Here is a 22,001-nt window from a genome sequence, read left to right on the forward strand (position 1 = left end):
ACGCTTGTGTTACTGTGTTATAGTGTGTATTTTATTCCATTTGCAATGTTTTAGTGTTCTTAGCCTTCATGTTTAGTGTTACTTGTTACACAACCTTATGTCAGAAACCTGAATTAAGTGAGTTTATAGTTGTTATTTTGTTGTGTTAATACTTTTTTTAAGTGAGGGTTTTGGTGTGGGTTTGTATGTGGTTTGTGTAAACTGATGTGCATGTTTTGTATTGTTGTGTGTAGTTGTGTGTTTCGGTGAGATCCTCAACATGGGTTGTGTGGTTGAGTTATTGTCTTTAATTTAAGATGTACTTCGACATTGACAAGTTTGTGTGTTGTTTAGTTGTGTAAGCATTATTTGGATATGTGCATGTTTTTTCTGCATTTGACGTCATTTTGAAGTGTGTTTATTATTCTAGGTTCGGTTGTTTTAGTGTAGTTGTACAAGCTCTTTTTGTTTGTGTGTTTATTTTGGTTTTGTTCATAATTTTTTTGTCTTGAATTTTGACCATTTTTCCAGGTTTGTTGACGTTTGTGTTGTTTAAGTCTAGTTGTATAACTCTTATTTGGATAACTGTGTGTTTGTATTGGTGTGGTTTGCATTTATACATTTGCTTTATTCAGTTTTAATTGTAGACGGTATTTAGAAACTATTTTTTATTCTAGGTTTAATGCACGTTTGTGTTATTTTAGTGATAGTTTATTTATAGTTTATTATTACATCTTATTTTAATATTTGTGTGTTTGCTTTGATGTTCAGTGTTAATTGTAGACTGCATTTCAAATGCTTTTTATTCCACTTTGTGTTGTTTATTGTAGCTGCACAACCTTAATGTCATTTTTGTTTGTGTGTTGGTTTTTTTGGGTGGTGAAAATTGTTGTCTTTAGCTTTGTTGTCTTCATTTTGACATGTTGTGCATTTTTAGCATAGTGTAGTGTGTATTTTTGTAGTGTTAACCCTAATTTGTTTGTTTTTTTGTGTTTGTTGATGTGAGTTGTTTTGAAATATGTTGTCTTTAGTCTTTGGATAGTTTCTTTTTCCACACTTGTTTGTGTTGTTTCGGTGTAGTTGTATAACCCAAAGTTTTGTGTGTGTATGTTTTGGTGTTGTTTTTGCGTTATGAAATTGGTTGTCTGCAGTATTTCTTTCCCAAATGTGTTGCCTGTTTGTGTTCTTTCAGTGAAGTCGTACAACATTTCAATGCACATTTGTTTGTGGGAACGTTTTTGTGTGTCTATATAAATTCAGTAAGTGTGTGTTTGTGTCTTCAAAAGGAGCGTTGTTTTCAGAGTGGACTTTTCTATTGTGCGTTTTATGAGCTCAAACATAGGAGATTGAAGTCAGTTTCTCGTTAAACATTTTCCGCAGCCGAGGCATGAAGACGACGGAGACGGATGTGGACTCCTGCTCTGGCTGCTGACAGGTGGACTGTTATCCCCACATCTTCTCATCCTCTCCTGAACAATGAAAGCCTCACAGAGTCATTTACAAGGGCGTTGAAGACAAACGTCTCCTCTGTATGTGTGTCACATCGCGGCTCGGGGAAGAAAAAAAAAAGGTGCGACTGTGACGCAAATGCACCAGAAAACTAATTCTGCAGGGAAGAGAGGGAAAAAAAAAGAGAAGAAGAAGTACATTTTCTTCCATCAACAGCACGCCATAATTTATCTGGAGATGAAACATAAGCTGCCAGGCGCTCCGGTTACCATGGCAACTATCAAGTCAATAGCCGACTTCTGCTGGCATCTGTCCCCCAGTCATTCCCTCTTTCTTTTTTTTTTTTTTCTTCAGCGGCTGTAAAGACACGAGATCTACAGTTGAACTGAAAGCTGTGAGGCTGAACGTCGGATTCTTTCCAGGACATGAAACGTCCGCCGAGCCGCCAGCTGAGGCGTCAGATCTGAAACCAGCGCCGGCGCTTCCCTCTCACGCCGAGACAAAAAGTGAGACGGCGAGCGGGCAAAGTGGGTTATCGTTCTGGACTCGGGGGGTACGAGCGGCGCCGCGAGGGGCTGAGACAGGGGGGGCTCAGATGTATTTCTCTGCCCCAGTTAAAGTCTTGAGTGGCCTTGAGAGGAAACCAGAGTCTTTTAACAAAGACGTCTTGAAGCAAAAAGAACGAGTGAGCCGACCATTTCGGATCTCATGATGTTCTGAATCTCTTTCAGCGGGAGTTTCATCCATTCATCCCCAGGCTAATGAAAAGCCTTGAATATGTCACATTATATGAACTCTGAACTCTACTAACCTGAATTAATGTTTCTTAGTGAACAGAAAGCAAGTGAGTAACTAGCTCCGAGTTAACTGTAGCCATTAGCAAAGGCATGCTAGCAGGTGTTCTAGCAGGTGTTATTGCCTCCATCAGTATCACAGACAGAATGTTCTTCTGGCAGAAGAAGGTCAGATTCAACGCTGCATCACTAATACCTTCAATCCCACAATGCAATGCAACAGTTGGAGAACAAACTAGAAGAAATGTTGGTCTTGTCTATAGAAAGTCTATGACTTTAGGGACCATCATCATCATCATCATTATTTCATCACAATCATCATCCCCCGTCTTTAACATTTAACCTTTTGTCTGATCTGTATCATCATCATCTTCATCACTCTCATCATCATCATCACCCTCCTGTCTAATCTTCATTATCATCTAGTCTCATCATCATCATGATTAGCTTCATCTTCATCTTCATCATCACCATCATCAACCTTTTGTCCCACCTTCATCATCATCTTCATCTTTAACCTGTTGTCTTATCCTTATCATCATCTTCATCATCATCTTCATCACAATCATCATCATCATCTTTAACATCCTCTTGTCTGATCTGTATCATCATCATCTTCATCATCATCCTCTTGTCTAATCGTCATCCTCATCTAGTCTCACCTTCATCATCATCTTTATCTTCAACATCATCATCATCATCATCAACCTTTTGTCTCATCTTCATCTTCATGATCATCTTCATCTCCAACATCATCAACCTGTTGTCTTATCTTCATCTTCATCATCATCCAGTTTTATCTTAATCGCCATTATCACCTTCATCACACCATCATCTTCATCATCCTCTTGTCTCATCTTCATCATCATCACCTTCATCATTATCATGATTATATTCACCACCATCATCATCATCATCCTGTTTCATCTTTATTGTCATAATCACCTTCATCACCACAATCATCTTCATCATCTTCTTCTTTTTCCATCATCCTCTTATCTAATCTTCATTATCATCGAGTCTCATCTTCATGTTCGTCATCATGACTATCTTTATCATCATCATCATCTTCATCATACAGTCTCATCTTCATCAACATCATCATCATCTTCTTGTTGTTCTTGTTGTTCTTCATCATCATCACCACCATCGTCGTACCTTCTTGACGGGGGTTCTGTTTCCCTGCATGTAGCTGCGGTGCATCTCCAGAACCTTCTGTGGTCTGCTGCGGATCCAAGCGCTGAGCGTCTCTATGGGGGATCCGTTCACGCACCACTCCGTCACCCCGAACTGCCGCAGGTGAGCTCGGGCGTGGCTCGCCAGCGCTTTGCGGTTCTCGAAGTAGAACCCGCACAGCTCACAGCTGGGATCTGTGGAGGGAGAGAAGAGTCAGAGGGGGTCGGATCATAGGTCCCGGGTTCCGACCGACCTTGGCGGATGTGCTTGTCGGGGGTGGGCTTCTTCTTCGCCGAGAAGTCCTGTGGCAGAGGTGAGAAGGTCTTCAGCTGGTGAGGGGTGCTCTCCGACGACAGCGTCTCTTCAGACTGAGGCCGCTTGCCCAGAGGGGAGGTCCTGAAGAACTTCCCTGAAGGCGCAGCCGCCGACAACATTCCCTGCTTGTGCAGTCGAGAGCCCAGCGGGACCAGGCTCAGAGGAGATTTACGGAACTTGGAGGCCGGGTACGCCGAGAAGGACAGACCCTCGGCGGAGTTTTCCCAACGTGGACTCTTGGTGGACTCGGTCTTGACGCTCTTGTCGCTCTGGGGGGACAGGCCTCTCTTGTGCATCACCTCTCGCAGGGTGTCGATGGGCGAGCCGTTCACGGACCACTCGGTGATGCCCATCTGGCGCAGGTGGGAGCGAGCGTGGCTGGAAAGGCCCTTGCGGTTCTCGAAGTACTCGCCGCAGAAGTCACAGCGGATGTCCCGGGTCGGCTCTATCTCGTGGGTCTTGGCTGCCGGGACACGAAGGTACACATTGGGAAAGAGCCGGACGCACAAAAACATGGAGATTACAGTGTTTGTCTGAGGTGTCGACATCGTGTCGGAACTGTGGAAATATATCAGTGACATCAGAATTTCAAATGTTTAAACTTTAAATTATTTTATTAAAATTTTGTGTTTTAGGCTCAAATATTTATTTTTCAATAATTGAATTCAATCATTTGAAAAATTTCATTGAAAGGTTGGATTTTCTTTGTTCATATTTTTAAATGTGAATTTTTTTTACGTGATTTTTCTTTTTCATACATAAGAGTTTGATATTCTTAGTCCAATAATTAAAAAAAATAATTCTAAATTCAATATTATTTAATTTACAGCCTTGTCTGGTGATTGTCTGGTGACACTATTATACCAACATTTTTATATTGAATTTAAAAGGCTACAAACTAAAAAATATTGAATTTAGAACATTTATTTTACAATTATTTGAATTACAATATCAAATTCAATGTGTTAAAAAATGCTTTTATTTAAGAATATTAAAATAAAATAAATTATTAAAAATAAATACATTTTAAAAAATAATTTAATATTTAAAATTAAAAGCTATTCGATAAAAACAAATAAAACCTGTCATTATAGAAATAATGGAATTAAATCATTCAAATAAATAATTCAATTGTTAAAAATAATAACATTTTGACAAAGAAGATAATGAAATTCAATCATTCAATAAAAACAAATGTAATCTGTCAATATGGAAACTATGGAATTAAATAATTCAAAACCATAATTCAATCATTCAATAAAAACAAATGTAATCTGTCAATATGGAAACTATGGAATTAAATAATTCAAAACAATAATTAAATTGTACATTTCAATGAAAAATAAATTAAAGGTTTTGAAACGACTGATTCGTTCAACCTTCTGAAGTCACTGATCTACTTCCACAGGTTACACACTCTTGCAGAGGCGGACTCACAATCACACACAGCAGTGACGAGACTCACCGAGGTTCAGAGGGAAAACACTGTTAGTGTTCCAGCTACAGTTGAGGGTCTCGGCCGAGAAGTGGCCGGACCTGCCCACGGTCCCGGGCGTCGTGACCTCCACCTGCTCCGGCTCCGGCTTCACCTTCAGCACCAGGCCGCCGGAGGACGTGGCCGAGCTGGACTTGGAGGCGGCGGACTTGGCGGGGCTGGAGGGACGGGCGAAGGCGAAGGGGAGGCGACTGAGGAGCGACGCCGAGGGGGACGAGGAGGTGGACAGCGGGGAGCGAGGGGGTCCGGGGGAGGAGGGCGGCGGCGTCTTGTGGGTCTTGAGCGGGAGGACGCACGGGAGGCCGCGCCGGGTGATGGTCTCTCGCAGGGTGTCGATGGGCGAGCCGTTCACCGACCACTCGGTGATGCCCATCTGGCGCAGGTGGGAGCGGGCGTGGCTGGACAGACCTTTGCGGTTCTCAAAGTACTCGCCACAGAACTCGCACGCTATCTCTTTCGGCGGGTCACCTGGTGAAGAGTGGGAGGTCAAAGGTTACTTCAGTATCAGAGCTTTACTCAGCATGTGATGGAAAAAGTTAAGATTTATGGTTATTGTTTTATGTGCCGACGAGGTCAGTGAACGCACCAGTGCCATCAGACATTGAATGGTTTAATTTAACATTTGAAACTTTTGAGAAATGTTGTTGGGTTTTTAAACATTGAATTATTTTTAAAATAATTTAATTAAATCATTTCAATTCTGAAAGGTTTAATTTGTTTAGATTTTTAAAGGTTTTGAACATTTTTTAAATTATTTCATTTCTTTCACACATAGAATTTGATATTCTAATTCAAAAAAACATTTTTTAAATTCAATATTTTTTAATTTGTAGTATTTTAAATTCAATATAATAATGTTGGTACAACCGTTTAAACAGACAATACCAACAAAGTACAGAGAGCTACTTGTTCAAACTTTCAGCCAATCATACGAAGCACAGACAGTCACATGACCAGGAAGAAGCACATGATCAAGTCGCGCAGTACTGTTTTTTATATTGAATTAAAAAGACTACAAATTAAAAATCTATTAATTTAGACATTTTATTTTTTAATTATTGGAATGAGAAAATCAAACTCTATGTGTAAAACAAAAATCAATCATTTTGAAAATACTAAAGAACAAATAATTTGATTATAAAAAACAAACTAATTTCAATATAGAAAAAATGGAATTCAGTTATTCAAAACAAATAATTCAGTGCTTAAAACATTTCAATATAAAAAAATAATCAAATTGAATCATTCAATATTCTGATGACACTGACATACATCCATGAATAAAAAGGTTGGATATATATTCAGGTTCAGAGGTCAGTGAACGCAGCGCGACACTTACTGTGAGGGACGGCCATGAGCTCTCCGCTGCTCAAGCGGAAGACCTGCATGGAAGAGGTTTTAAGACGCTTGGCAGGCGGAACGTAGGATGAGGAAGAGGTAGACCTGGACGAGGACCCGCTGCCGGCCGCGGTCACCTTGTAGAGAAGGGATGAAGACGAAGAGGAGGAGGAGGAGGAGAGGCGGAGCAGCGGCTGCTTGGGCGAGGCCAGCGCGGCGGCCGACTGCTCCGGGTCCAGCTGCATGATGCCGGCCCGGTGCTTGAAGTCGTCCGAGTCCATGAGCTGGCTGAGCAGGTTGATGGGGGAGCCCTTGGACTCGGAGTACTCCACGCCGAAATGCCTCAGGTGAGCCCGGGCGTGACTGGAGAGGCCCTTGCGGGTCTCGAACCAGGCGCCGCAGAGCTGACACACGATGTCTCCGCTGGGGTCCTCGTCCAGAGCTGCACAGGAAGAAGAGTCAACTACACACACTTTGCGCTTGATGGATCTACTGACTCCTTCAAGAAACATCTTAAGACGTTTTTATTTGTTCAGGCTTGTCCTTGATTTTCTGGAACTCCTGTTGTGTTATCGGTTTTATCTTGACCTTTAAAGTATATACTTTAGTGAATATTGTTTTGATGGTTTGAGCCAGGGGTGGGCAAACTCGGTCCTCGAGGTCCGCAGGGTGTCCAGGTTTTTGTTCCAACCGATCAAAAGGACACATTTTGACCAATCAGGTGTCTTAGGAGTGTAATCAGTTGATTGTTAACCAACCTCATTGGTTAAAATGTGCATGCTCGCTCGGTTGGAACAAAAACCTGCACACCCTGCGGCCCTTGAGGACCGAGTTTGCCCACCCCTGGTTTAAGCGGTTTGTAACCCTGGTCTGGAAAAGGGCTATATAAATAAAAATTACTTACTTACTAGACGCTGCGTAAGTTAATTTAAAACAATAAAATTAACTTTAAAACAACCACAAGAGACTAATAACAAAATCCACCTCACTTATGGTGCCAAAAAACTAGTGACGGCTCTAATACTGTATTTAAACATCTATTTTTTAATGTCAGAAGTGATCAACAGCTGTGATTGTTTGGCTGGGCGGCAAAGCATTCCGGGAGCGACTACTTCCCAGAGTTTATTATTTTCGAATGAAACCCCCCGAAAAAAAAACGAGGGACCGCTGTCGTTAAAACTTCGAAAGCATGAACTGTATTCGTCACTCACCGAGGTTGAGGGGCGCGTCGCTCTCCTGGGGGGCCCACAGGGGTTTGGCGGAGGACATGCTAGAGGTCAAGCTCTTAATCCCGCCGACCTTGTGCTCCGAGGAGCGCAGGGGGGAAGACACGGGCAGCAGTGAGGAGATGGGGGCTTTCCTCACCACGGAGGAGGGGGAGCTGGAGTGGGTCAGAGCCGGGGAGGCTCGGGGAGACCGGGACGGCGTGGAGGACGAGGAGGAGGAAGGGGGGGCCACCACCGCCGCCGCCAAGATGGGGAGGGCGATGGGTTTCACGTCCATGTCGTCCTCGTCTTTTCCGGGCGACTTCCCGGCGGCGTCCAGCAGGGATGAGCTCAGCTTGCCGAGGTTGTGCTCCTTGGCGATCTGGTAGAGCAGCTCGATGGGCGCCGCCCGGCCGTCGGAGACGCCGATGCCCAGCTGGCGGAGGTGGGAGCGGGCGTGGATGGACATGCCTCGTCTGCTGGAAAACCGAGAGCCGCAAACTTCACACTTCCAGCCGTTTACTAGGGGGGGAGAAAAAAAAGGACACGGCTGTGAGGACACTCGTCTGTCGAGACAGTCGTCTTACCAGCAACCCACGTATGTCTGAGCTGGAAGAGACCGGACCACGTCCGGCCCACCTCGGATCCATCAGCAAAACGCACATTTAGACATCGCCCATCAACAGTTTGGTCCATTTTAAACACATTAACTTTTTTAATAAACACTTAAACTATTTCATTATTTTATTATATTATATTTATTAATTCATAAAACTTTTCATTTATTCTATTTAATAATGCATCCACACAACAAAAACATTTTTCACAATATTGTTAATAAACATTTTCTGATTTTAGTAACATTTTAAATACAACTTTTTGTCCAAAAAAACATTTGCTTTAAGATCATCTTTTTTTTATTACCATTTAAAAAAAAGGGTGTACAGAATAAAAAACAAATAAATTATAAGCGATTTTTTTCCTTTAATTATGCAACTTTTGTCCTTGAAAAGACAGTTTTCTCATCATAAAGCACACTTTCTTTGGATCTTACAACAGTTTGGAAATGTAATAACTCACATTCCTCTTACCCTCACAAAGACACAAGTAAGATGGTTATTATAATAATAAGAGAATAATAATCATTTATAATAATAATTCGATAGTCATTTATGAAAAGGTTTAACAAAACTTACTGTAGTGCATTTTTATTCTTCTAATTTTTTCAATTTATATACATTGTTTTCATTTTTATTCCATCAGCTTCAAAAGCAGCTGTGAGTCCAGTGTATCCTCTCGTCCTCAGTCAATGCCAGGATCCCGCGTAATTGTATTGTTCATTAAGCTGTGGAGGATGTATTGACAGTGGCCCCTCCATAGTATCACCACAAAACATCATGTGTTGCTAATAACATGTTCCCATTTTTTGGGGGTACCGTCAAGGGTTTGTGCTCAACGTGTAAAAAGAAAGAATTATAAGGAGATTTAAGATTATTGACACGACGTATAAAATCCTTATTTCAGGATCTAAAGTGCGTCATTCAAACATCATGTTCAGTCTTTGTCCCCGTTTCTGCTGCAGGATTCTTCCTGCCCTCCTTCTTCTTAAGAACCAGAGTTAGACCTGCACATTTTAATAATTCCGCGCTATAAATAGAATAAATTGAAATCCTGAAAACAGCGAGCGCTGCCGTGTTTTGAAGACGACGTCTACAACAAAAGAAGCCGCCCCCCCCCCACCCATGCACCAGAAAGATACTTTCGTCTCTAAACACATTTGTCTGCCTCCTTGGCGACAATCCTCTGTGATGCACTGTTGCTATGCTTCAGTGCTGACCTCAGGTCTTTCATGCAATTTTCCTCACTGACAAGCCATCACACCGCTCGGCTCGCAACAAATCCAGTCCTCTGTCGGCACTTGGTGGGGGGATAAAGGGGGGGGGTCAGCATTCCTAGATTTTACATGTCTCACCCTTGATGTCTGCTTCATCCCTGGGGTAGACTTTGATCCCATCCTCTTCCTCAGCTGCATCTTCCTCCTCACCTACGACACATTAATCATCTTCATTAATGAATCATCTTTTGTTTCCTAATGACCGGACCCTCGCTGCAAATCAATCGTCCGATTTAATCTCCACCGTAAATCACCAATATTCTCTCTCAAGGCATCACTTTATCCACGAGACAAACAAAGGGTTACACCCTGAAAAAAATACCCTGAATAGACGAAGCTCAACTTAATTATCTGTTGTCGGGGGTAGGATCTGGTGGGAGACGAGAGTCGTCCGGCTGTCAATCATCTATGAAAAAAGGGTAACTAGATGTGTGGCGCACCGGCAGGTTTCTATGAGATAAACGAACCTGCGGGCGAGTTAATCTAGTTGTGCAGTCGACGAGTTACAAGTCAGGGATCATCCTGACATCAGGTACACACAGGTAGAGGTTTCTCTTTGTTCTTTCGCCTCCATCTCACTCCATCTCCACAACTAGGTTCCTTAATTAGGTCGTTTTTGTGAGATGCGTTTTTTTGTGAGACGTCTTTTTCTGTGAGACGTGTTTCTTGTAAGAAGATGCATTTTTGTAGGAAGATGTGATTTTTGTAAGGCTTTTTTTTTGTAAAAGGTCGTGTTTTTGTAAGGCATGTTTTTTTTAAAAGGTTGTGTTTTTTGTAAGGCAGGTTTTTTGTAAAAGGTTGTGTTTTTTGTAAGGCATGTTTTTTGTGGGAAGATGTGTTTTTTGTAAGGCATGTTTTTTGTAGGAAAATGTGTTTTTGTAAGGCATGTTTTTTGTAAAAGGTTGTGTTTTTTGTAAGGCATGTTTTTTGTAAAAGGTTGTGTTTTTTGTAAGGCATGTTTTTTGTAGGAAAATGTGTTTTTGTAAGACATGTTTTTTGTAAAAGGTTGTGTTTTTTGTAAGGCATGTTTTTTGGAAAAGGTTGTGTTTTTTGTAAGGCATGTTTTTTGTAGGAAAATGTGTTTTTGTAAGACATGTTTTTTGTAAAAGGTTGTGTTTTTTGTAAGGTATGTTTTTTGTGGGAAGATATGTTTTTGTAAGGCATGTTTTTTGTAAAAGGTTGTGTTTTTTGTAGGAAGATGTGTTTTTTTGTAAGACATGTTTTTTGTAAAAGGTTGTGTTTTTTGTAAGGTATGTTTTTTGTAGGAAGATGTGTTTTTTTGTAAGGCATGTTTTTTGTAAAAGGTTGTGTTTTTTGTTAGGCATGTTTTTTGTAAAAGGTTGTGTGTTTTGTAAGGTATGTTTTTTGTAAAAGGTTGTGTTTTTTTGTAAGGCATGTTTTTTGTAAAAGGTTGTGTTTTTTGTAAGGCATGTTTTTTGTAAAAGGTTGTGTTTTTTGTAAGTCATTTATTTTGTAGGAAAATGCTGCAAATTCTGCAAATATTTTATATATATATATATATATATATATATATATATATATATGTTTTGGAAGGTTTGGGTTCTTTTTTAAAGCTGTATTCTTTTGCAAAGTGTTTGTTTTTTTAAAAAAAGGTTTTTAATGCCGTTTTTTGTAAGGTGTTTTTAAAGTGTGCGTTTCTTGCTGAGAAGGTTTTTTTTGTACAGTTTATATTTTGTAAGATGTGTTTTTATACAGTTTTTTTAATGTATGTTCTTTTTGGGTCAGTGTGTTTTTGTTCATCCTCACTGCTCACTATTAGTAACACAGAAAGAATTGTGTTGTTGTGTGTCGCTGGTTCAATGACAATAAAACGCTTACAAACCCAAACTGACTTCAGTTAAATGACCTTTTCACAGGTGTATCGACGCACAAAACACAAACACAGAATACCACAATATTCCTTCTTTTCTTCAGTCGCACACGTCTGTCCGAGGACGTCCATACAGATGTGAGTCTGGACGTCCATACAGATGTGAGTCTGGACGTCCATACAGATGTGAGTCTGGACGTCCATACAGATGTGAGTCTGGACATCCATACAGATGTGAGTCTGGACATCCATACAGATGTGAGTCTGGACGTCCATACAGATGTGAGTCTGGACGTCCATACAGATGTGAGTCTGGACGTCCATACAGATGTGAGTCTGGACGTCCATACAGATGTGAGTCTGGACATCCATACAGATGTGAGTCTGGACGTCCATACAGATGTGAGTCTGGACGTCCATACAGATGTTGTAACTCAAGGTAATCCAGTGAGTGACGACATGTTACGAGGCAGCTTTGTTTGAGATTCTCACGAAAGGACAGTAAATTATTAGATGACGGTCACCACCATATAAGGAAGTCTGGACCACATGTCATGGACCCCCTAATTCAATCATGAGTTCTCTTTAAGACCCTCCTCGGGGGACACCGGCTCTTCTTCGGGTGCCTCGTTTTACTGTAAGAATTACAATACCTTAAGAGTCAAAGCTCCGGATCACTCATGAGACGCCCCAGAAAAACACCAGTGTGTGACATATCGAGGACACGACCAGTGATACACAACCTGGGAGTCCATGTTTCTTTTGGGGTTTTTAGGACATCGAGGGTTTCGAACTCACGGCCCATTTATTATTGTAAATATTTGTAAAGCTTTGTTTATACAGTTAAGAAGGAGCAGATTTATCAAATAAAATGACGCATAAAAATGAGACCAAAATGTCCCAGAATTCACAGTAAAACCACACAAAACCACATTAAACATTCAACAACAAAATATTAATCGAAATTGTCGAAGACGTTCAGAAGAAACTGCCCCCCGGGCCAGATGAGTTTGTGACCCCGATGTAGAAGTTTAAAAGTTAAACTAATGTTTAAATTAACCACACCCACTCTCTGCTGTGATTGGTCAAACATCAAGGTGTGTCACCGCGCATCATTAGCCCCAGAATTATCCAACTCAAACAGGCTCTTTGTATAAACAAAGCGGGGCATGATTACAGCTGGCCGGAGTAGGAGTGAAGCCATCATTACGCCTTAGTGGACTCTGCTCTCGTAACCTCTCATTCGCCCAGATTTCAGAGCAATTTCATAAGGTAACACAAGTTCAAACCGTGGTCATGATGATGGACTTCAACGTTTGAAACATGTCGGGAGAGTTTCATGTTAGTTGCCTTTTAAAGAACCTTCTTTAGAGATTCAGACGCCGAGTAATCGATGATGATGAAACAACTCAGCAGGAACTGGACAAGCCAGCTGTAACAGGTTCTCTGAGAAAAGGTGGGCTTGAGATATGATCGACTAGAAATAAAAAAAACAACTAAAAACAATATGGTAAAAGTGACCATATAAGGAAATATTATATGTTAAACATCTTACATGTGATCTATAGGTGAGTTTTTTTGTCAGGATTTAAACCAAACAGGTTAATTTTGTTTTAATAATCTGATGGTTTCTATCTCCACCTTTCATGAACAAAGCCCGTCTCTTAATCATTTCTAAACATTATTTTCATGCGGTTCCATAAAAACCCCTCATCGTCGCTGTCAATCACCGGCGAGAGAGACAGCAGCAAACATGGCAGCCCCTGCAGTCAGACATTCCTCAGACCAAAAGTGCCATTTTCTGCGACAAATCACATAAATCGGGAGACAATGCTGCGAGCAGCGGGTGGGCGTCTCTGTGACACCCGAGCCATCACACCGGCCATCAGAACCGAGCCCACCATGGACCCACTTTACACGCAGCAGCGACAAGTTACAAGCGTCAAAGTTTCTTTTCCAAAGCGTTAAAAAAAATGAAAGTAAAATGGCGAAGATTGAGCAACTGTAGGTAATTTTTAAAAAACACATGAATATCTGCCCAAAAATACAGTCGCCATGACTGGTAATAACCGCGGATGAAAGCGTAATAACTGGTAATAAGAAGATGTTCCGCCGGCGGCGGAGGCTCCAGACACCGCGGTGTGAGTCGAGGACAAGCCGGTCCTCGGGACTCCCTCCTCCCCCCGACACTACTCACCGCTCCGCAGCCGCACTGCATCCGAGTCCCGGGCGCTGGAGCCAGACAGCGTCTCCGCTATTGTTTGGGTCTGCGGGGAGGTGGAAGCAGCCATTTTGCCCCCATATGCACCGCGGAGCTATAAGGCGTGACCAATCGAGTGGAGGCAGAGGTTTCTCTTTTTTTTTTTTTTTGGGATGGATCCACGAGTGGCTGCCAGCATCCAGCAGCAGACAAACACCTCGCGCCGTCTGCACACTTGAACGGGATTTACACCCACTTTTTTTTTTTTTGTATCAGTCGCACACACACCAGGTCACTGTGTCACATGCAGGAGGTGCGAGGAGAACCAGGTCAAATGTTTCACTTCAACGAGCACCTTTCACACCAGACTCTCATTTGTCACCTTTGGCAACATCTTAACCATTCACTTTCTCAACCAGTTTTTTTCTCACCCGTTTACCCACAAGCACCGGCACGTTCATGTTGACTCTCCTTCCTCGCTTAAACGGAGAGAATCGTATCAAGTATCTACAAAAACAACTACGACAACAAAGAAACTTGTAGGATTCTCTTCCGACAATATCGATGTTCAACAGCACTGTATCAACACTTTATTTACAATTAACTTTCAAATATCCACTGCGTTTTTTTTTTCATTTTTTGAGTTGCAATTCTGGCCATAATTACGTCCTCAGCAGCTAAAGGAACAATGAAATTCTATGGGATCCTGGCGATGACTGAGGACGAGAGGATACAGTGACTCCAGCTTCTTTTAAAGCTGACGGTTTTTTTTGGACGTATTTACAAATGAAAGCAGTTACAACTTATTACGTACGCCGCAACTAAAGGAACAATGAGAGCCCCCCCCAAGAACCCAGCAATGACTGAGGACAAGAGGATACAGTGACTCCAGCACCTTCTTTTAAAGCTGATGTTTGGACATATTTTTGTTTGAAAACAAATGAAAGCAGTGACGACTGAGGACGAGAGGATACAGTGACTCCAGCAGCTTTTAAAGCTGACGTTTGGACATATTTTGGTTAGAAAACAAATGAAAGCAGTTACGACTGAGGGCGAGAGGATACAGTGACTCCAGCAGCTTTTAAAGCTGATGTTTGGACATATTTTGGTTTGAAAACAAATGAAAGCAGTTACAACTTTGTCAAGAGTCATGTGCTCTGTAAATACTACAACACCAGAGTCAAGTACTCGACAATACTACACATATATCCTTGTTATTACAGTATCACAATATATTGTATCGTGATACGAATCGTATCATCGCCAGATTCATTCCAATAAACACACAGCGATATACAGTATATCATAAACGTCTTCTGTGAGTTTATTTGTACAAAATGTATCAAACCATTAAAGCAAATAAAAAATACCAAAACAAATTAAATATAAAACAGTTAAGAAAACCCCCCAAAGATTATTAAGAAAATATCGATAAAGTAAAATATGTTTTTTTAGCCTCACAATACCGTACCAATATTTAAACAGTACTGGGTTGATTCTTTTTTCATTAGCAAGTTAGCATGTACCGACATTGGGTGTGGATTATACTATGACTGTTTTACTACAATTAACTTATTTAAAGGTCAACTAATGTGAAACTCCTTACTAACTCACATGTAGTAAATGTCGAAGTCTTTCTCTCCAAGACGCAGTAAGTCCCTCATCATGACCATGTTTTGAACTTATTATTTCATAAAGTTGCTCTGAAATCTGGGCGAACGAGGGGTTACGAGAGCCATTATGACGTAATAATGGCTTCACTCCTCCAGCCAGCTGTATTAACGCCCCGCTTTTGTTTATACAACAATTCCCTTGGAGGTGGAGACGGATTGACGACACGCGGTGACACACCTTCATGTTTGACCAATCACAGCAGAGTGGGTGTGGTTATGGTCAACAAGATTTCCTCTCCAGAAAAACAAAGTTCATTTTTTTTATACGGAACTATATCTCTGTTAACTCTGAAACACCAGGGACAATTTCTATAACCTTTACTCACCTACTTACTAATACTACAAACTTGATGACACCTGCTGAGACACCATGACGACCAGGCCAACGAGAGTCGAGTGAGTCTTAATCAACAAACTATTCAGGAAGTTTGTTCTGGAAACTCCCGGCGACCTCAACTTTCACAACCAAGATTACACAGGCAGTAGTACTCTCTTTTATTTACATCCGTAAGTGTTGTTGAGAATGAGGGACTTTGTGGTACAACTTCAAAGTTGTATCGCCACATTCTTGCCAATACAACGACAAGAGACGCATGTTTTTTGGTCTCAACACCAACAACTCTCAGCATCACTGAGCTGTTCATGTTTACATTGAAATATTGATTGAGTTATTCTTCAATGTCTGGACGAGAAACTCACTTGGATGGAAATGTTCGTTAAACCACTTCCACCCACAGTAAGGAGAGAATCCAACATTCAAGAGCACAGACGATCATTGACAGAGAAGCTCGAGTGAATGTGTGACTGGATCAAGTTGTTCAGTGTTTGAAGAGGAAGAAAATAGAAGAACACGAACCGGAAACTCTTCTGACTTCAATACAGATTATGTTTTGGCATCAGAAGTTTAGAATCACCAGGAAACATTCTTTTTCTTCTGCTTGTTTACTTCTCTAAGTCTAAAGTCTGTCCCGGTTACCTCGGGTGAGAGGCTGGGGACGTAAAATATTAGTCAAAGAAGTGTCAAACATCTGTAAGCCGTAAACTCTTTTCTTCAATGGCCACATCCATGTTAAATTCACATAGAAACTAACTTTCTACTCATGTCAACTAAGTGTTGAGATTATTTCATCTGTTCTTTTTAGAGTTATAGACTAAAATGTTTATTCATTTTAATGTACTGGAGCTCAGTTTTCTTCGTCTTCATCTTCCTCCAAAATCAAACTAAAAAATATCCAAATACCTCCGTACTGAATTTTGGGTGAACTATCGCTTTAAATTTGGTCCCCTAGTGGCAGACAGCAGGAGTACAGCGATGATTTTGACACCGACGTCGAGCCGTCAATCGATGACAAAGAAGGTTCCCTTCAGAGTATTTTAGATTTGTTTCTTTATCATTTAATAAAAAAAATTAAATTAAGAAAAAGCTACAAGTTACTTGAATCAAAAAATATGTTTTAATATTTTTAATTGAATTTTTTTATTTTAAGTTTTGGATTTCTTTGGTTGAAAATGAATTTGTACGTAAAGTATATGTATATTTGTAAGTAAGTAAGAAAGTAAGTAATTTGTATTTATATAGCACTTTTCCAGACCAGGGTCACAAATCGCTTAAACAATCAAAAAAATATTCAATAAAGTTGTATTTTAAAGGTCAAGATAACACTGTAATATATGTATTCCATTTTAATTTCGATGAAAAATATATTTTTTACTACTGAAGTAACTTTTCAAATTTTATTAAAGAAACTTAATATGATTTAATCAATTTTTTCTTATCGTCTAATAAAGAAACAACATCTTCACGCCACAGGAGCCTCCAGCTGGACTCCAGACATCATCAAAGATCTCATCCACAATAAAATTCACAACAGCAGCAGAACTCACCTTCGAACTTTGTGACATCATCGGTCCAGGGGTCGGGGACAGAAGGAGGCTCCTCCTCTTCATCGCCGTCCTCACTCAGAGTCCTCTCGTTCATCTCCAGCTTGATCTCCGTGACGGCCTCCTCCTCCTCCTCTTCCTCCTCCTCTTCGTCCTCCTCGTCGTCGTCGTCGTCGTCCAATCCGTTCTCCTCATCGCTGACCTCCTGCACCGAGGCGGAGCTCCGTGGGGGGTCCGTGGGGATCACGAGGTCGGGCCTCCGGGAGAACAGCTCCCTCAGGATGTGGATGGGCGAGATGGAGACGTCCCAGTTGGTGATGCCGAAGTCGCGCAGGTGAGCTCGCGCGTGGCTGGACAGGCCGGCCCGGGTGTCGAAGCCGGCGCTGCAGAACTCGCAGTGCATGACACTGAACGTGTCCGGGTCAAAGTTCGCTACTGCCGGGGGACACAGAGGGGATCAGTTAGCAACTGGCAGAACAAATGTGGAAGTATATGAGTGGCATCAGAACATTTCAAATGTTACAAAATGTTATGTTTATTGAATGATTGAATTACTGTTTTTTAAATAAATTATTTTAATAATTTGTAGATTGAAAGATTGAATTATTATTATTTATTTTAATAAATTATTTTAATAATTTGTAGATTGAAAGATTGAATTATTATTATTTATTTTAATAAATTATTTTAATAATTTGTAGATTGAAAGATTGAATTATTATTATTTATTTTAATAAATTATTTTAATAAAGCTTAAATTGAAAGATCAAATTTGATTTTATTCAATAATTTCTGTTTAAGGATTTAACTAGTTTTAATTAAATACATTATTTTAATAATTTGTAGATTGAAAGATTTAATTATTTTTGTTTTTTTAAATAAATTATTTTAATAAAGATTAAATTGAAAGATCAAATTTGATTTTATTCAATCATTTCTGTTTAAGGATTTAACAAGTTTTAATGAAATACACGCTTTATTGGTAATTATTGAATAAGTGATTTAAATTACTTGTACATTGAAAGATTGAATCTTTTTTTTAAATAATTATATTATATAATTTTTATATTGTTGTATATATTGTAGGAGTTTGATACTGTAATTATAATATAATAATTGAAAAATAAAATTATAGTTGTAAAAAGCTAAAATCAAACCCATATTTTTTCTAGGTTGTAATCCTCCGTGCGTTGCATGATTGGCTGAAAGTCCGATCAAGTAGATCGGTACTCTATTGGTAATGTCTGGTGGCTCTATTATATAGGCATTTTTTAATTTAATTTTAACCATTACAAGTAAAAAAGAATATTGAAAATCAGGCTTTATTGGTAATTATTGAATAAGTGATTTAAATTACTTGTACATTGAAAGATTGAATCTTTTTTTTAAATAATTATATTATATAATTTGTATATTGTTGTATATATTGTAGGAGTTTGATACTGTAATTATAATATAATAATTGAAAAATAAAATGACTAAATCTTTTATTTTTCAATAAATGAAGGTGTTTAAAATCAATATTATGTTTGTTTTTGATAGAAACCAGACTTTACCAAACGAGTACAGAGAAACTCATTTACTAACATTTTAATAAATTAGTTTTGAAAAGTTAAAAATTCTGATGTTACTGATATACCTCCAAAAATAACGGATGTGAAGCTTCATGACAAAAACCGGGACAAGAACATGACGACAATGACAAAAGGATATGACCATATAAGGAGCCGTCAAAGGTCCTTAAATGATCTAGTCCTCGTGGCGCTCGAGATTCGTAAAAAAAGCAACTTCTCACTCTTCACCTTTACCTTTCTTCTTCTTCTTCTGGTAGGAGAACTTCCTCTCGATGGCTTTCACCTCCTCGGGTGAGATGAAGTGGCGAACATTGTAACTCACGCCCACCCGGTTCAGGTGTCCCCTCACGTGATTGGCCAGTCCGATGCCATTATGAAAGTGCTCGGGGCAGTAGGGGCACTTCCTCTCCACGCTCTTCAGCGCCTCCAGGTCGTCCTCGTCGTCGGAGAAGCCCTGCTCCGAGAGGAACTGCCTGACGCGCTGGTTCGTGGCCTCGTCGTCTTCGTCGTCGTCGTCGTCTTCGTCGCTGTCCACCTCGATGGGGGCGTTGATGACTCGGTTTCGACTCCTCAGGAAGAAGACCTTCTCCACCTTGGCCTGCTTGTTTTCAGATCCGCCACCTTCAGAGACAAACATGGAAGTTCATGTTCATGTCAACATGTTCTTGGCTATCTTTAGGGATGAATGTAAGGAAGTATAGTGTCATCAGAATATTGAATGGTTGGATTTGACATTTCAATTGTTGAAACCTTTGATTATTTGATGGAAATGTTTAAGTAAATTCGTTTTTTAATGATTGAATTCAATCATTTCTATATTGGAAGGTTGAGTTTTTTTGTTTTTTTGTTTCAATATTTTTATTGGAAAACGAGAAATAAGATCGTTCTATACATCACAAAAAACTTTCTTTGACATTTTCCTTTTTTGCATACATAGAGGACAAAAAAACCGAAATAAATTAAAAAACAAAACAATTCAATAATAAAAAATAAAAACAAAAATAGAAAGAAAACAAAGGGACAATACAAGAAATCAAACAACTGACCCACCCGCACCCTCCCCGTATCCTGGCATTCGTAGCGTAACTTCTAGATACGTAAAAATAATGCGTAGTACTTTTAACGAGTAGTACTTTTAACCACTCTCAGTCAGGCAAAACTTGCAAAGTTTTCAAATATAGCAAAAAAGGTTCCCAAATACCTATGAATTTTTGTGTTGAGCCTCTCATTGTATATTTGATTTTTTCAAGTTGAGTTTGTTTTTTTATAGAGAATTTAATTCATAATTTTGTATATTGAAAGATTGAACTTTTTTTGAAACATTTTCAAATTATTTTTTAGTTTTTACTCCTAGAGTTTGACATTATAATTCCAATGACTAAAAATAAATTATCCGAATTCAATATATTTTTATTCATAGCCTCTTAAATTAGACATAAAATTGTCTTACCAGACCAATCCAATCGAGTGCTGAGCCAATCACTGGCTCTTTAAAATTCACAGCAATACGTCAAATTATAGTTGTAAAAAGCTGAAATCGAACCCTTATTTTTTTCTAGGTTGTAATCCTCCGTGCGTTGCATGATTGGCCGAAAGTTCGATCAAGTAGATCGATACTTTATTGGTAATGTCTGGTGGCTCTATTATATAGTCATTTTTATATAGAATTTGAAAGACTACAAGTAAAAAAATATTGAATTTAGACAATCTATCTTTTTATTATTTGAATTACAATATGAAACTCGAAACCCGATGTGTCAAAAAAGAAACATTCATTCTAATTTTACTATTTACTTAAAAAAAAAAACTCAACCTATTAAAATAGAAATAATTTCAATTATTAAAAGAAAATTAAACCACTCAATATTCTGATATACTTCTATAAACGGACCAGACGTCACATATTCTGGAGTCTGTGTTGAAACTCTCACCTGAATTGGATCGAGCTCTCGTGAGGCGACTCGCTCTGGCGGTGGATTTACCACCAGGTGGCGACGAAGGTTCCTCCTGCGGCTCCGCGTCCGCCTCCCTGTCCGTCTGAGTCCAGCCCTTCCCCCTCCGGCCCGCTCTGGCGTTCGCGCCAGCGACCGGCGGGTCCGCCTGCCCCTCCTCGGACTCCTCCGACTCCGGACCCCCAGACTGCCGGCTGAGCTCGGGGTGCACCCGTCTCTGGTGCTCCCTCAGCACCATCCGACTGTAGGTCATGAAGGCACAGTGACCGCACGCCAGCGACGCCAGACTGGACCTGGAGTTCGGGACTTTCTTCCGGTTGTGGGTTTTGGCGTGGTTGGCCAGCGCCTGCGGGGTCCTCACGCTGAAGTTGCAAACGGGGCAGATGAAGCGGCGGCGGTAGGCAGGCTGAGCTCGGGTCGGAGCCGGCGCCGACTCCGCCGGGTCGACCGGCGCCTGTTCCATGTCGGGCGCGACGAACACGGCTTCCTCGGACTCTCTCTCGACTACAACCGGACCGACCGACTCCGGGTTCGAGTCGCTCTCCTTGACTTTCCCGTTTTGGTTCAGCTTCTCGATCTCCTCCTGGATCTTGACCCGGGACTCCTGGTGCTTCTGATGGTGGTCCTCTAACGCCGGCTGGTCCGGAAGGCTCCAGCCACACTCCACACAGCGGAACTCCTTCTCCGGGTCTCCTCCGGAGCGATGCTCCGCCATGTGCTCCTGCAGGTGGATCTGCTTATTGAAATAAATGCTACATTCCACACAGGTGTAGACCTCCTGCCCGGACCCTCCTTCTTCCTCGTTCCCTTCGGTACCTTTGAAATAAACCTCCTCTTCCACGTCCATCGCAGCTACATCCGGACCCGAAGGCTCGGATTTCGTGGGACTGTCCTTTGGCTCCGTCAGGGGTCCAAGTCCGGAGAAAGGCCGTAGCAAGACGTTCTTCTTCCTGGACTTCTGGACCAGTGTGCAGTGAGCCCAGGGGGCCCGAGCGGGACTCTCAGGGTCGGAGTCTCCGGGGAAGGAGTAGACGTCCCGATCCTGATCCTTGGTTTCTGTTTCCTCCGGGCTTTTCTCGCCCTCATTGTTCTCCTCCTCCTCCTCCTCCTCCGTTTGGCTGCCGTCCTTTGGCTTCATGTCAGACAAAAGCAGCTCGGCTTCCTCGGGTACATTCCCGACTCTGCTGTCAGACACTGATGGGGAAACACAAACCAAGTGTCATCGAGAAGAAAAACGTTTTTTAA

General features: G+C 40.9%; 1 protein-coding gene across 3 annotated transcripts in view; it reads right to left on the bottom strand.

Annotated features, from left to right (window-relative positions):
- The window catches only part of wizb (WIZ zinc finger b), a 34,425-nt gene that overhangs the window by 5,169 nt on the left and 7,255 nt on the right, over positions 1–22,001 (bottom strand). Inside the window, exons 6-14 of one of the 3 annotated variants that reach the window (XM_087808984.1) lie at positions 20,736–21,950; positions 19,033–19,425; positions 17,234–17,665; positions 9,724–9,795; positions 7,758–8,273; positions 6,548–6,988; positions 5,179–5,676; positions 3,652–4,176; positions 3,381–3,592 (exon numbers count right to left, since the gene is read on the bottom strand). In XM_087808984.1, coding sequence (XP_087665110.1) covers positions 3,381–3,592; positions 3,652–4,176; positions 5,179–5,676; positions 6,548–6,988; positions 7,758–8,273; positions 9,724–9,795; positions 17,234–17,665; positions 19,033–19,425; positions 20,736–21,950 — 4,304 coding nt within the window. The remainder of the gene's footprint in view (positions 1–3,380; positions 3,593–3,651; positions 4,177–5,178; positions 5,677–6,547; positions 6,989–7,757; positions 8,274–9,723; positions 9,796–17,233; positions 17,666–19,032; positions 19,426–20,735; positions 21,951–22,001) is intronic. The other 2 variants (XM_087808985.1, XM_087808986.1) reach the window with 2 other exon arrangements.

Source organism: Callionymus lyra, chromosome 15 (genome assembly GCF_982586985.1).
Source record: "Callionymus lyra chromosome 15, fCalLyr1.hap1.1, whole genome shotgun sequence".
Classification (NCBI taxonomy): domain Eukaryota; kingdom Metazoa; phylum Chordata; class Actinopteri; order Syngnathiformes; family Callionymidae; genus Callionymus; species Callionymus lyra.